Source organism: Sceloporus occidentalis, unplaced genomic scaffold (genome assembly GCF_023333645.1).
Source record: "Sceloporus occidentalis isolate IW3139 unplaced genomic scaffold, rSceOcc1.0.p SCAF_7, whole genome shotgun sequence".
In the NCBI taxonomy this organism is placed as follows: Eukaryota; Metazoa; Chordata; class Lepidosauria; order Squamata; family Phrynosomatidae; genus Sceloporus; species Sceloporus occidentalis.
This window is the reverse complement of record NW_028316987.1, coordinates 75,694,397-75,706,402: the sequence shown is the minus strand read 5'-3', so window position 1 is coordinate 75,706,402 and position 12,006 is coordinate 75,694,397. Positions and strand designations below refer to the sequence as shown.

Sequence of the window (12,006 nt, the reverse complement as noted above, 5' to 3'; positions counted from 1 at the left end):
CCCGCGGGCTGCAGGTTGCCTACCCCTGATCTAATAGGTAAAAATGAGCAATATTTTGATGAAATCACTTATTTCAGAGTAACTGAGGAAGGAACTAGCAAAATCACCTTTAAGTATTACTTGCCTTTAAAAAACCCCTATGGAATTCATTGGGCCGCCATAAGTTAACTGGCGACTTGAAATACACACAGCTGATATGCGAGAACCAGCATGGTGTGGTTTGAGTGTTAAAAAGCACCAATATACAGCAGTGTTTTTCCCTCTTCTGTCTGGATTTCAGTTTATTGGACATCATCCAGTCTATTACAATCCAGTGGTTCTCCCACCCCCCGAAGGAGAAATTAAGTTGACTAGCATGGTGTAGGCAAGTCACATGCTCTCAGCCTCAGGAAGGCGATGACAAACCTACTCTGAACAAGTCTTACCAAGAAAACCCTATGATAGGTTTGCCTTAGGATCACCATAAGTCAGAGAAGACCTGAAGGCATACAGCAACAGCAAATGTTGGCCTCATGGCTAAAGGACGCATTGAAAAACAAAAACATCCTGAGCTTTAGTGCAGTCATTTTGGGCCAGTCTCCTGGCCAGCTTTGTCTACATAATATTATTTTGTATTAATGATTACATTGCTTTGTTTATCTGAAAGCTCTGTGTTGAACATCAGTTAAAAACATTTTATCTGATGGCCTTGATGTCACTGTCTTAGCTGTTGTTTTTAAAAAGAAATCTAATAACATGGAATGGGTGTTCTGAAAGCATGGCTTCTGATATTTAATTTCCTGTCTGCAAAGATATTGTCACTAGCTTCAGGCAGGTAGGCTTCTATTTTAAATTGAATATCTTTCTGACAGAATAACCTTAATTACAATTTAATATGTCTAGTGGAAAGGACATGTGTGAGAAGCAAACACCATTGAGGTTCTAAATATCTATTCCATTTATTACTTGATGTGATATCATGCAAATACAGCTCTTGTGAATTTAAGCTGTGTATGAAGTAAGTGAGGACTCCACTTTCCCTGAATGATACATAAGTCAGGGAGTGAAGAAATATTCATATTACTTGTCCACACACCATACATTGGAAAATGTTTTTCCCAGGTTTAATATATACATTTCATAACATTATCTAAAGTTCCCTTATTTTTACCTTTCGAACACTTTTGAACATGTTTTTATGAGATTGTTTTTGTTTGAATCATGGTCAGCTATTTGCATATGATTGGTGAAGAAGCTTCTTTTATGATGCTGATGGGTTGGTTGCTTGAAATTTGTTAATTTATAAATTTAGGAGAAATGTCCATTAGATTGCTCATTTGAAGAACGACAAGAGCTAATGATTTTCCAAATTAATGTTCTGTTGAGGTTATAATAATATAAAAATAACATATTTCCAGTATATGTGGGAAATGGAGGTATACATTTGCTTAGTCTTAAATTTTTTCAGGTGCTACTTGCCGATGCTGCTGAATAACAAACAGTGTCTTTTTAATAACCTGAGAAATATATGGTTTTCCATTGAAGTAGGAAGAGAAAATCCTTTCTTCCTCCAGTAGCATGTTGACCATAGAGAGAATCTAATCCCTGCAAGATATTTTTGGCACTTACCACTTGGTATTCTGATACTGCTGTTCCTTCCCATTTGCCTTTTGATTTTGTGTAGTGGTATCCATAGCAACTACCATCATTTCAATTTCCTCCTTTCCCCTCTGTTGGTGAACACTTCTCATGCCATGTGAGCTGCTAAGCCTCATCTTTCCTGATGCTCTAGTCAATTTGTTCTTCTTTACAAAATGCATTCTGTCTGCTTCATTCCCTTCAAAATGAGATGATTAAATTAAATATCTAATGATAGGTGTGTGGTTATTTTTATTTTTATTTTTATTTGCCCATTGTGAAGTATCTGTGCAAGCAGTATTCTGGGTATCTTAAATTTTGTACGCATTCTCTTACAGAACTTTTTTCGGTGCCCTGACTAGAGCTAAATAAGCTTTAGGACCCCGGGTGGCGCAATGGATAAATGCCTGTAGTGCAGCCACTCACTTACAAAACATAAGGTTGCGAGTTCAATAAAGGCAAAAGGGCTCAATCTCAACTCAGGCTTGCATCCTTCCGAGGTCTCTAAAATGAGTACCCAGATTGTTGGGGGCAATTAGCTTACTGTTGTAAACCGCTTAGACACTGTTAGTTCAGTATGAAGCGGTATATAAATGAAGCTGTTAGTTTTGTTTATTTCTTTTTACAGTATTCAACATACTGTAGAATGCCTTCATTTCTTGTCTGTAGCCTGATTTCCCATATATTTAAAATACTGAAGAGGAGAGAAACGTTTTTCTGTACATACCTTTTTGAGCATCATCCTTGCAACAAGTGGTAAAGCCTGGGGTGTCATGAAGGAGGGAACACCTTCATTCACATAGCTACAGTATAAAAAACAAATTCTCAGACTTGCCAGAAATGTTGAAGGGAGAAAAGGCCACAAAAAAAAATAAAAAAAAAAAAATGAAATAACGAATTTGTTATACATAACTTTATGAAGATTACTAGCCAACTTCATTCCTGTCTGCTTGTAATCAAGTCAAATTTTGTTGTATTCATATGTGTGTGTGTGTGTGTGTGTGTGTGTGCGCGTGCGTGCGTGTTTTTAAGATACTTCATACTTGAAGATTATAGAATTGAGATTTCATCTCAATAAAATAGAGATTAACTTTTGATAAGGTGGGTCAAGAAGAGATTAAAGATTTCTCAGCCTAAAATTTAGTCTGTTGTAGAAAATTATTTATTTCAGAAGTCATTTTTGCCTGTGTGATAGAATAAAAACTGATGCATATTTGAACAGGTTTGCTGATGTGAATATTCTTATAATGTGATCTCATTAAAATAATCAGCTTCAGATGTATGATCTTCTGTTTCAAATGTAAAGTTTAAAAATACAGAAGAAGATTATCAGTATTGTTTAATTGTTTAATTGTTGCAAACTGTTTAATTGTATTTTAAGAGGGGGTCTTTTGATTTGGGATTGAATATTTTAACCTGTAAGCTGTCCTGGTTGTGTTCCACAGAGAGACGGAGTATAAATATTATTATTAGTAGTAGTAGTAGTAGTAGTAGTAGTATCTCTTAAGGACTGGGGCAGAAGACATACTGAAATATCATTACAAATAAACAGTGATACAATATTGAAGAAGGAAGAGAAAGAGATCATTACAATGGAAGGATTTTTTTGTTTTGTTTTGTTAAAAAGCTCCCTTTAGTTCAGTACTATTTTGATCTAGCAACTGTTGGCTATCTTCTGTATCTCAGGGAAAAAAGGTAGTAATAAAAATGATGATTACTTAAGCCCTGAAAATCAAGAAGAAGCACAGCCAATTACAATTCCGATTTGGTACTACATGTGGTATTTTTAACTTGTTTATATATCTTACCTTACAAATGACAATGTGCTTTTTCAGGAATGTGATCTATGTGCCACTTCCTTAGTGGAACCTTTCTGCTCAGTGTAGAGCATTTTCTTTGCAGTATACTTTATATCCCATTACAGTGGGCCCTTTGGATTCATGGGGTGGGGGTTCACATTCCTCATGCACAGAAAAAAATGTGGATTGTGCCCATAGTATTAAATGGCAGAGACTTGAACATAGATGCAGTGAAGTATGTGTGTTCATGTCACGGCCATTAAATAATATGGGGTGTGACAATCTGTGGTCTCTCAGAATCACAGATCTGGAGCCTCTGGTTCCAGAAGGCCAACTGTTCACCTCCTGCCCATGACTGTTTTCACCAGTGCAATATCAAAGCTTTAGACTTTGGATGCATTTCATTTTCTCTTCCTATCAGATGTTGTAAATAATGGAAGAACTACCTTTGTCTTAAGTCTTGTGACACGTTGGCCCATGATGATAAGCATTGATGCGGACCTATATGTTTAGGTTAGCTTTTATTGAGTCAGTGTGGTGGAGTGGAGTGTGTGTTGGACTGTGACTCTGGAGACCAGGGTTTGAATCCTCACTCAGCTATGAGAACCCATTGGGTGACCTTCAATAAGTCACACTCTCTCAGCCATGGTCATTTTGGTTGAGTCCCAACCAATCTAGGGAAGGTAGTTGTGCAATATCATATAGTTAGCCGTTTTGTTTGTGAGATGTAAAGTCATCAAGTTCGAAGGAAGGTGAGGTGGGTCTCTGTTACTTAGGTCATGCAAATTTCAGAGTTTTTCCTCCCCTTTCCACCAACACACTGTTTCTCTTCTTTTGACACCCATACAGTGAGGCTTTTTTTATTTTTATTTTTTTGCCTCTACACCTGCAGATGGTACTGTGTCATGTACTGACCACCTGGCCCATTTTCAACTTTTATTTCTGATCTTGATTCTTGATTGACCTTCTTTCTTTCAGATTATAGTTCCACTCTTATGGGTGATTTTAATATTCATGTGGATGACTCTGATGGTTCTTCTGTGTTATGTTTTTTTTTCTTTCTTTGCCTCTTTTGAACTTAAGTATTGTTCTGACTCACCTATGCACTCCCTCCATCATTGGCTTGATCTTGTTCTTATTCAGAATGGTTCTATCTCCTGTTTTTCAGTCACTGAATTTCCTTTGTCTCATTGTCATCTTGTTTCTTTCACACTTCTTCATAATCTTACTTTCTTGGTATTCATTCCTTTGTTTACACATAAGGCCCCTCTTACCAAATTTCAGCCTTGGCTTACTCCTTTTTTTTGATATCTTTGTTCCTGCACTTGCACAGCTGAACATTTATGGAAGAAGACTAGGGAGTGGGCAGACTATATTCATTATAAGTTCAGTCTTTCTTCTTTTCTTGTGATATCTCTTTGGCCCAACAGAAATACTATTTGTTGCTGCTGCTGTTGTGTAACTTGAAGTCGTTTCTGACTTTTAGCAAGTCGAACATAACATATTTTCTGAGGCTGAGGGTGTGTGACTTGCCCAAGGTAACACAGTGGGTTTCTATGGCTGAGCAGGAATTTGAAACCTGGTCTCCAGAGTCATAGTCCAGTCATAGTCCGATGTTCAAACCACTGCACCATGCTGGGGTATTGATTCATACTTATTATTGTTGTTGTTGTTTATTTATATAGCCCTGTAGATTTGCACAGCGCTGTACATACAAATAATAAAATCGATAAAAATAAAACCTGTCAATGGCGTACATTCTACAAAATACATATAAAACAATAGGTAATTATACAGGATAGAATTAGATAAAATAAGTAGGCAACAATTAAAAACACCTAATCACATATTTATGCATGACATACACAGTGTTTCTCCTTTACTTTTAATTCTGTTTTTGCTGATTCTGCTGAGATGAGGGTCTTTTAGCAGATATGATGGTGGAGCCAGGTACAGGGCATTCGGGGGCATCCTCTGCTTGCTGTTGCTGGGAAGTTTCCTAGAAACTCTGTGATAGACAGGCTGTCTCTTTAGACTGGGTTAAGGCTTGGGTCAGAGCAGGACTGCTGGATCAGCTTCTGGTTGTCCACAGATCCTTTATAGAGTGGGGTTGGCTTTAAAGGTATAAATAGCACCCCAAAACTTAGCCTTTTGCTGCAGTCAGCCCCCTTCTCCTGCTTGTCCAGTGACTGTTGCCCTCAGGCTTCAGCCTGAGTCACTATTCCTTTGTCTGTTCCTGTGTGCTTCCCTAAGCCTGTATACCCAGGCCTCGTGGTTTAAGCCACTCTTACTTTCCTGCTTTCTGTGGGCCACCTTTTCAGGATTGGTAAATATATTCACTTATCCAGCCTTCAAACTATGCTATCCTTTTTCCAACATTAGCTCTTGCACAGGATGTCATAGATCACATTGGGAAGTGAGTTACTTTAATATGTGTGTTCTACATTTTTCCCAGTAAATGTTCATGTTGTTCCCGATGCCTGGAATCTCTTATCAGTTAATAGTTGGTGCTCAGTTACTGCATTTGTTACCCCCTCTCACAAAGCCAAGCCAAAATTTCTTCTAATTAATTAAAGGTAGATTACAACTGTTAGTAGAGGCTGTACAAGCCCCACACATTTTGGATAACACACTTAATGATAACCTTAGAGCTGTGGTCCCCAAACTGTGCCCTTTAAGAGATTTTGGACTTCAGCTCCCAGACTGTTGACCAACATGGCTGAGGCTTCTGGGAGCTGAAGTCCAAAATCTCTTAAAGAGCACAGTTTGGGGACCACTGCCTTAGAGTCCTGTAATACAGTGTTGGTACTTGTTCTCAATCTATGTGATTAATGTTTTATGCCATGCAGTTGCTGTTTCATTGGGTCCAGTGGGAGTCTTCTATTTTATAGTGAGATTTTTTTTAAGTTTTAAATTTATATAAAGCCCAAGCATTTGAGTATTGAAGCATTCAGAGAGATGTTATTGACAGTTGTTGGCTTTCCTTAAAGAACAGGTGGCGATGTCAACTGTTAATTGTTGTATTACTTTTATATGTAGTATCCTAACATAAATGCCTGTCTCTGTCTGTATTCCTGTGATACCACCAAGTCTCTTGTTAGATGTGTACGTTTTTGGGTCTTTTTCTTATGTCAGAGTTTTACAATTCTTTCTGTTATTAGTGCTACCACCTGTATTTCCTTTGAAGAAATGTTCAGTCATTGTTTTTTTCTTCTACTTTTCTCTTTATATAATATATCTGTTAATGAGGAAAAGTTGGAATGGCAGTGCAATGCTTTTTGGCTGGTAGTAATGGGAACCACTGCTACCTATCAAAAGGCTGTTTTTGTGTGCCTCCAAGTCATTTATAACTTATAGTAACCCTATGGCTATCTTTGAGTTTTTTGGGGCTGAGTGTGTGCCTAACTCAAGATCACTTGGTGGGTTTCCATGGCCAAGTGAGGATTCAAACCCTGATCTTCATAGTCATAGTCCAGTACTCAAACAACTACACAATGACAGGCATTGCATAACTATTCCAATTTTTTCCTTATTAACCGGTGCTGTAGACTATTTCAGAGGAAGGAATGAACAAAACCATTTCTGAGTATTCCTTGCTTAAGAAAACCCTATGAAATTCATAGGATTGCCATAAATTGACAGGTGGTGTGAAAGGACACACCATTGTTTCCAAGTAATCCTTAATCTGTAAATTTTATCTTTATATGTGTATTGTGGACTTAAGAATAGCTCTTCCCCCACTAATTTCTTTAGACCATGGGGGTCATCCAGTTGAATTGATTCACAACAGTTTCAGGGTATAAAGAAGTATGTATTCAGAATTAAGTTATTGAAAAAAGTTATGGTAACAGTGTTACCTACAAATAAGAACTTTTTATGACTACAGTCCATCAGATGCATGAATTACTGTCCCAGATTACATATGATTGAAGTGCAGAAATTAGACATCACAAAACGTGACAGTTAGTATGGTTAGTGGTTAAAAACAGTCATTCTTATTCAAGCTTAGGTAACAGAATTGTACTACTTGATGGAATTTCAGCAGCTTCACATTGCATTTTTCTTTCAAAGCTTCTTTGTTCAAGAATGGGCACTTCAGGATTATCTACAGAGGACCCTCACAGGCTGAAATGTTGCCTTATTTTTTATTGAAAATAGTTGACCCTTGGGATCTGCAGGGGATCTGTTGCAGATCCCCTTCCCCGTGGATACAAACATCCACAGATGTCAAGTCCACGTCATCCCCAGTGGCAGTGCGTGCATGCAGCTGTGCCGTCATTAAGAACAGCCCCCATTGTCCCATAGTAGCACGTGCATGCACTGCCATGGGACAGTGGGGGCTTTCCCTAATGGCGGTGCGGCTGCATGCATGCACCACCATTGGGGACAATGTGGGCTTGCCGTCCACAGATACCGAGGGCTGACTGTACTGTTTTGCCATGTCTATGTCAAATTTAGTATAAATTCCATTTATATTTTTGTGTAGAATCAGCCTATTTGTCCTATCTAGAATGCAGATAATTCTTCCTTGCACAGGATGCCATAGATCACATTGGAAGACAAACAGGTGATTATATTATTAGGCCATGTAATGCCAAAGTAGACATAGAGACAAACTAGGCTTCTAGATTCCTGCATGGTTTGGTCCCTGTGTCCATATATCTGTCTGTTGTTACTACCGAGCAAGCAGTTTTACATTTGTAAGCACAGCAATTACAGTCCAACCACCCAAGGGTTGTGAGAGGGAAAGTGTTAATTTATAGCCTGAGTATGAGTCGTGACTAGTTGGTGGACTGTAAGTTTCATTAACCCTAACTGACATTGCCAGTACTGTTCAACAAAATCTGGAAGGCCATGTGATTCCTACTCCTAGTTTACAGGATGGGCTCTAGAACCTTGATGACATTTGAATGGTTGAGAGTTATTGTTTTCTCAGTGTTCTATTTTCTCTTCTAGAGTTCTCCTGTAGTGGGTCATTCCTCTATACCACTTTGGCCTTATTGTGATGGTTGTAGTGGTGTTTTTTCCAGTTTGTTGGATAAATAATGTAATTTGAAAAAATGTCTGAATAGATGCAAGTCTGAATAAATCTGGTTCTATCACAGGATTTGGCTGTTACCTGATGGACTTTATGGTATGTTTATGAGTGGTACTGGCAGCATGTAAATAGGTTTAGCAGTCAATAGATTTTCAGTATAAAATGATGTTTTTATCTATCATATAATGGCACAATAACATCCAGAAAATCCAATTGATAGAGCTAGGCTGAAGTTGGTGGGTGTGGTGAAACTTACTGAAGTTCTGCTGAATTTTCAAAATTTCTGTTTCAGTTCAAATGGGGAAAAATCATGAAATAAAGATGTCATGAACATGTCTTGGCTAGAGAATAGACTTTGGAGTGAAGAAGCTGAGAAGGTGTTGTTCTAAGTTAGCTATGGATCAAGCAAACTTTTGTTAGTGGATCTGCACCATTGGATGTGCATTCATATTGGGCTTTCTTTAATTCTTTTTATTTATTATATTATGGCTTTCTAAGCTATATACTTGTGGATACTCTCATAATATTTAGGACTGTGGACTGTGATGTGCAGAAAATAAAAAAAGAAATTACCAAGGTTGTACTACCTACCCCTTATGGAGCAACTCTAAAAAATTAGGGCACATTGAATGACCCTGAAAAATGTGAGTAGGAAAAATACATGTTTTATGAAAAGTAAAGTAAAAATCAGACAAGCTTCTTGTAGTGTAGCTGTAAAAATGCATTTTTACAGAAACATTTCCAAGATTTTTCCATATATCCATAAAACATCTATGTTTTCTCTTTCTTTAAAAAAAAGAGTAGAGATTTAAATGCTGATTGTCCGATAACCAAAGTTACTTGGATCCTGGTATTTAATACAAAGATTAATGAATAATTAATTGTACAAATTTGCCATTTCTTCACAGTTTATCATATCTCAGAATGACTGCCAAGATTTATGTGTAACCTTTCTTTTAGGAAAGCCACGAAACAGACTGGAGCCAATGGACACCATATTTGTTAAGCAGGTTAAAGAAGGAGGGCCTGCTTTTGAAGCTGGATTATGCACAGGTGCTTTTTCTTATCTATATGTTAAATTAGTATAGGAAGCAAAACTATCTGTTTGTTTCTGTGATGGATGGGAATGTGGCTTGTTTGGCTAGGATTTGAGCTTGTCCAGCTCTTTAGTTAGTCTCATTCCAAATGTGGATTTATTTTAAAATTTTAGTGGTGGGTATTTTGAAAAGAGAACATGCAATTTGTGATTTGCTTTTCATTTTCTTTGAAACACTTGAACTAGCTGTTTCCCCAATTCAAGATAACAGTGGTCTGGATATTTCACCTTTGTCTTTTTTCCCTGTTGTAGGTGACAGAATAATAAAAGTGAATGGAGAAAGTGTTATAGGAAAGACATATTCTCAAGTAATTGCTTTAATTCAGAACAGGTAAGATATTTATAAATGTACAATTTTAAATTCTAAAGTGTACCTTAAGAGAGGCAATCAGTTTGTACTTGACATACCATAATCACCGGGTCAGATGGTTTTAAAAATTCAGTTCAGCCCTTGCCCAAATACAGGACTTCCTACATATGCCACAACTGCCCCTTACAGATCAAACCAGTCAATCCAGGAAATTCATCTTCCTTTGTTAACAACACTTCATAGAATTCAAAGGGATACTAAAGTGAATTCTGATATACCATAGTTTTTATAAACAGAATGTGGAGCTTTTATTTATTTGCAAAGGCCAGTTAAACTGACAATGGCAGAGTTGTTGGGACTTTTAGTGTAATAACATCTGTAGAACTGCAGGGTTTTGGTGGTGGTGGTTGTTTCCCTCTACTTTCTAGCCCACTTGAGGTTGTGAGACTGAGAGAGGAGTGGCTGGAGAGAAACAGTTTGGGTCTTAAAGGTAGTTATCAGATAGCAGACAAAGTACATCTGCGTCCAGGTAGTATTATTATTATTAAACTTTATTTCTATAGCGCTATAATTATACACAGCGCTGTACAAAGTCGGTACAATTAGGAGTAAATAAAAGCCTGCCCAAGGCGTACATTCTAAGATAATAACAATTAAAAGAGGAATAGATAAAATTACCATATAGAAAGGAAAAAACAGATTAAAAACATCAAATATCAAACAAATCACATCACATCAAATATTGTCAGACAGCCAGATAACACTTCAGATTACAGTTGGGGACTTTATGTACCAAAAGGAAGATAGAAAATCTGTGCATTATAATATTCAGGAAAAGTAGCATTCAGGGGGTGAACCTTTGACCCTGAATGCTGTTTTCCTGTTTGGGTTTAGTTTTAAAAATTTTCATTAGACACATTCATCAGCCCCCGATACTGAGGTGGTACAACCCAGACATAGTTTTACTTCCATATTTGGTATATGTCAGAAAATGCTTGGTATTTTGTACTCATTTTGGAATATGAGAGCAATCCCTGAATTGTTAACTTTACGGTATTTCCACTTTAAAAACATTTTTATACACCCCCCTCCCCCCAATAACTGCATTCTGTGTTCTTCAAATGACTTCTGAATATGGTGCTTTGATTGTGAGTTCCTGCATGGCAGGGGTTGGACTGGATGGCCCTTGTGATGTCTTCCAACTCTATGATTCTGTTATCAAGCTATAAAATGCCGACTCATTCACTGAGTTTCCCCTTGTTCCATAGTTGGGAAATCCAGTGTAAAAAGAGTACATTTTTAGAATAAACTACAGGTTGAGCATCCCTGATCTGAAATGCTTTGGACCCGAAGTGTTTTGGATTTCAGGTTTTAGAATATTTGTATATACATAATGAGATATCTTGGAGATGTGGCGCAAGTGTGAACACAAAATTAATTTATATTTCATATGTACTTTATATACATAGTATGAATGTAATGTTATACATAATAATTTGAATAATTTTTGTGCATGAATCAAAGTTTGTTTACATTGAACCATCAGAAAGCAAAGGTGTTATTATCTTGGTTACCCATGTGGACAACTTTGGATTTTGGAGTATTTCGGATTTTGGAATTCTGGATAAGGAATGCATAACCTGTATAAAATAGCCTTTTTCTGCTTCCTTCAAAACAAAACTGTCCCAATAGAACAAAAACATTAAAAACATTGGGCCCGCACTACAAAAATTCCCCCCCAAAATTTTTAGTCTCTTTTGACACAGAGCCAACTTTGACAGAGCAGCAGGTGTGAACTTCAAATCAGGTTTTGTGTTTGATCAATACTGTATATAGTAAACTCTATAAGGATTCATGGGACTGCAACTCGTATTAGGTTCAATCTGTCACTTCCATTCTGTTGATGCTTTTCATATGATCATATTTTATGCTTAGAATGATTGAATTTTTATTAGTTTTAAGAAAATGGCTTAGAAAAAAGACAACAGAAAGACTTGACATTTGTTAATGTTACTTTGTGAACAGCTGAAAATGAAAAGCCTTGAAATGCTAATACAATGAAATTCTGACTGGAAGAATTGAGGGAAAGATAGAAGGAGCCAAATACAGGACAGGAAAACATATATCAGTCTGTGGCAGGGTGGGT

General features: G+C 37.1%; 1 protein-coding gene across 5 annotated transcripts in view; it reads left to right on the top strand.

Annotated features, from left to right (window-relative positions):
- ARHGAP21 (Rho GTPase activating protein 21) overlaps positions 1-12,006 on the top strand; it is a 132,758-nt gene that overhangs the window by 71,038 nt on the left and 49,714 nt on the right. For all 5 annotated transcript variants that reach the window (XM_089533382.1, XM_089533380.1, XM_089533381.1 and 2 more), the window contains 2 exons: positions 9,415-9,507; positions 9,803-9,881. In XM_089533382.1, the coding sequence (XP_089389508.1) occupies positions 9,415-9,507; positions 9,803-9,881 (172 nt within the window). The remainder of the gene's footprint in view (positions 1-9,414; positions 9,508-9,802; positions 9,882-12,006) is intronic.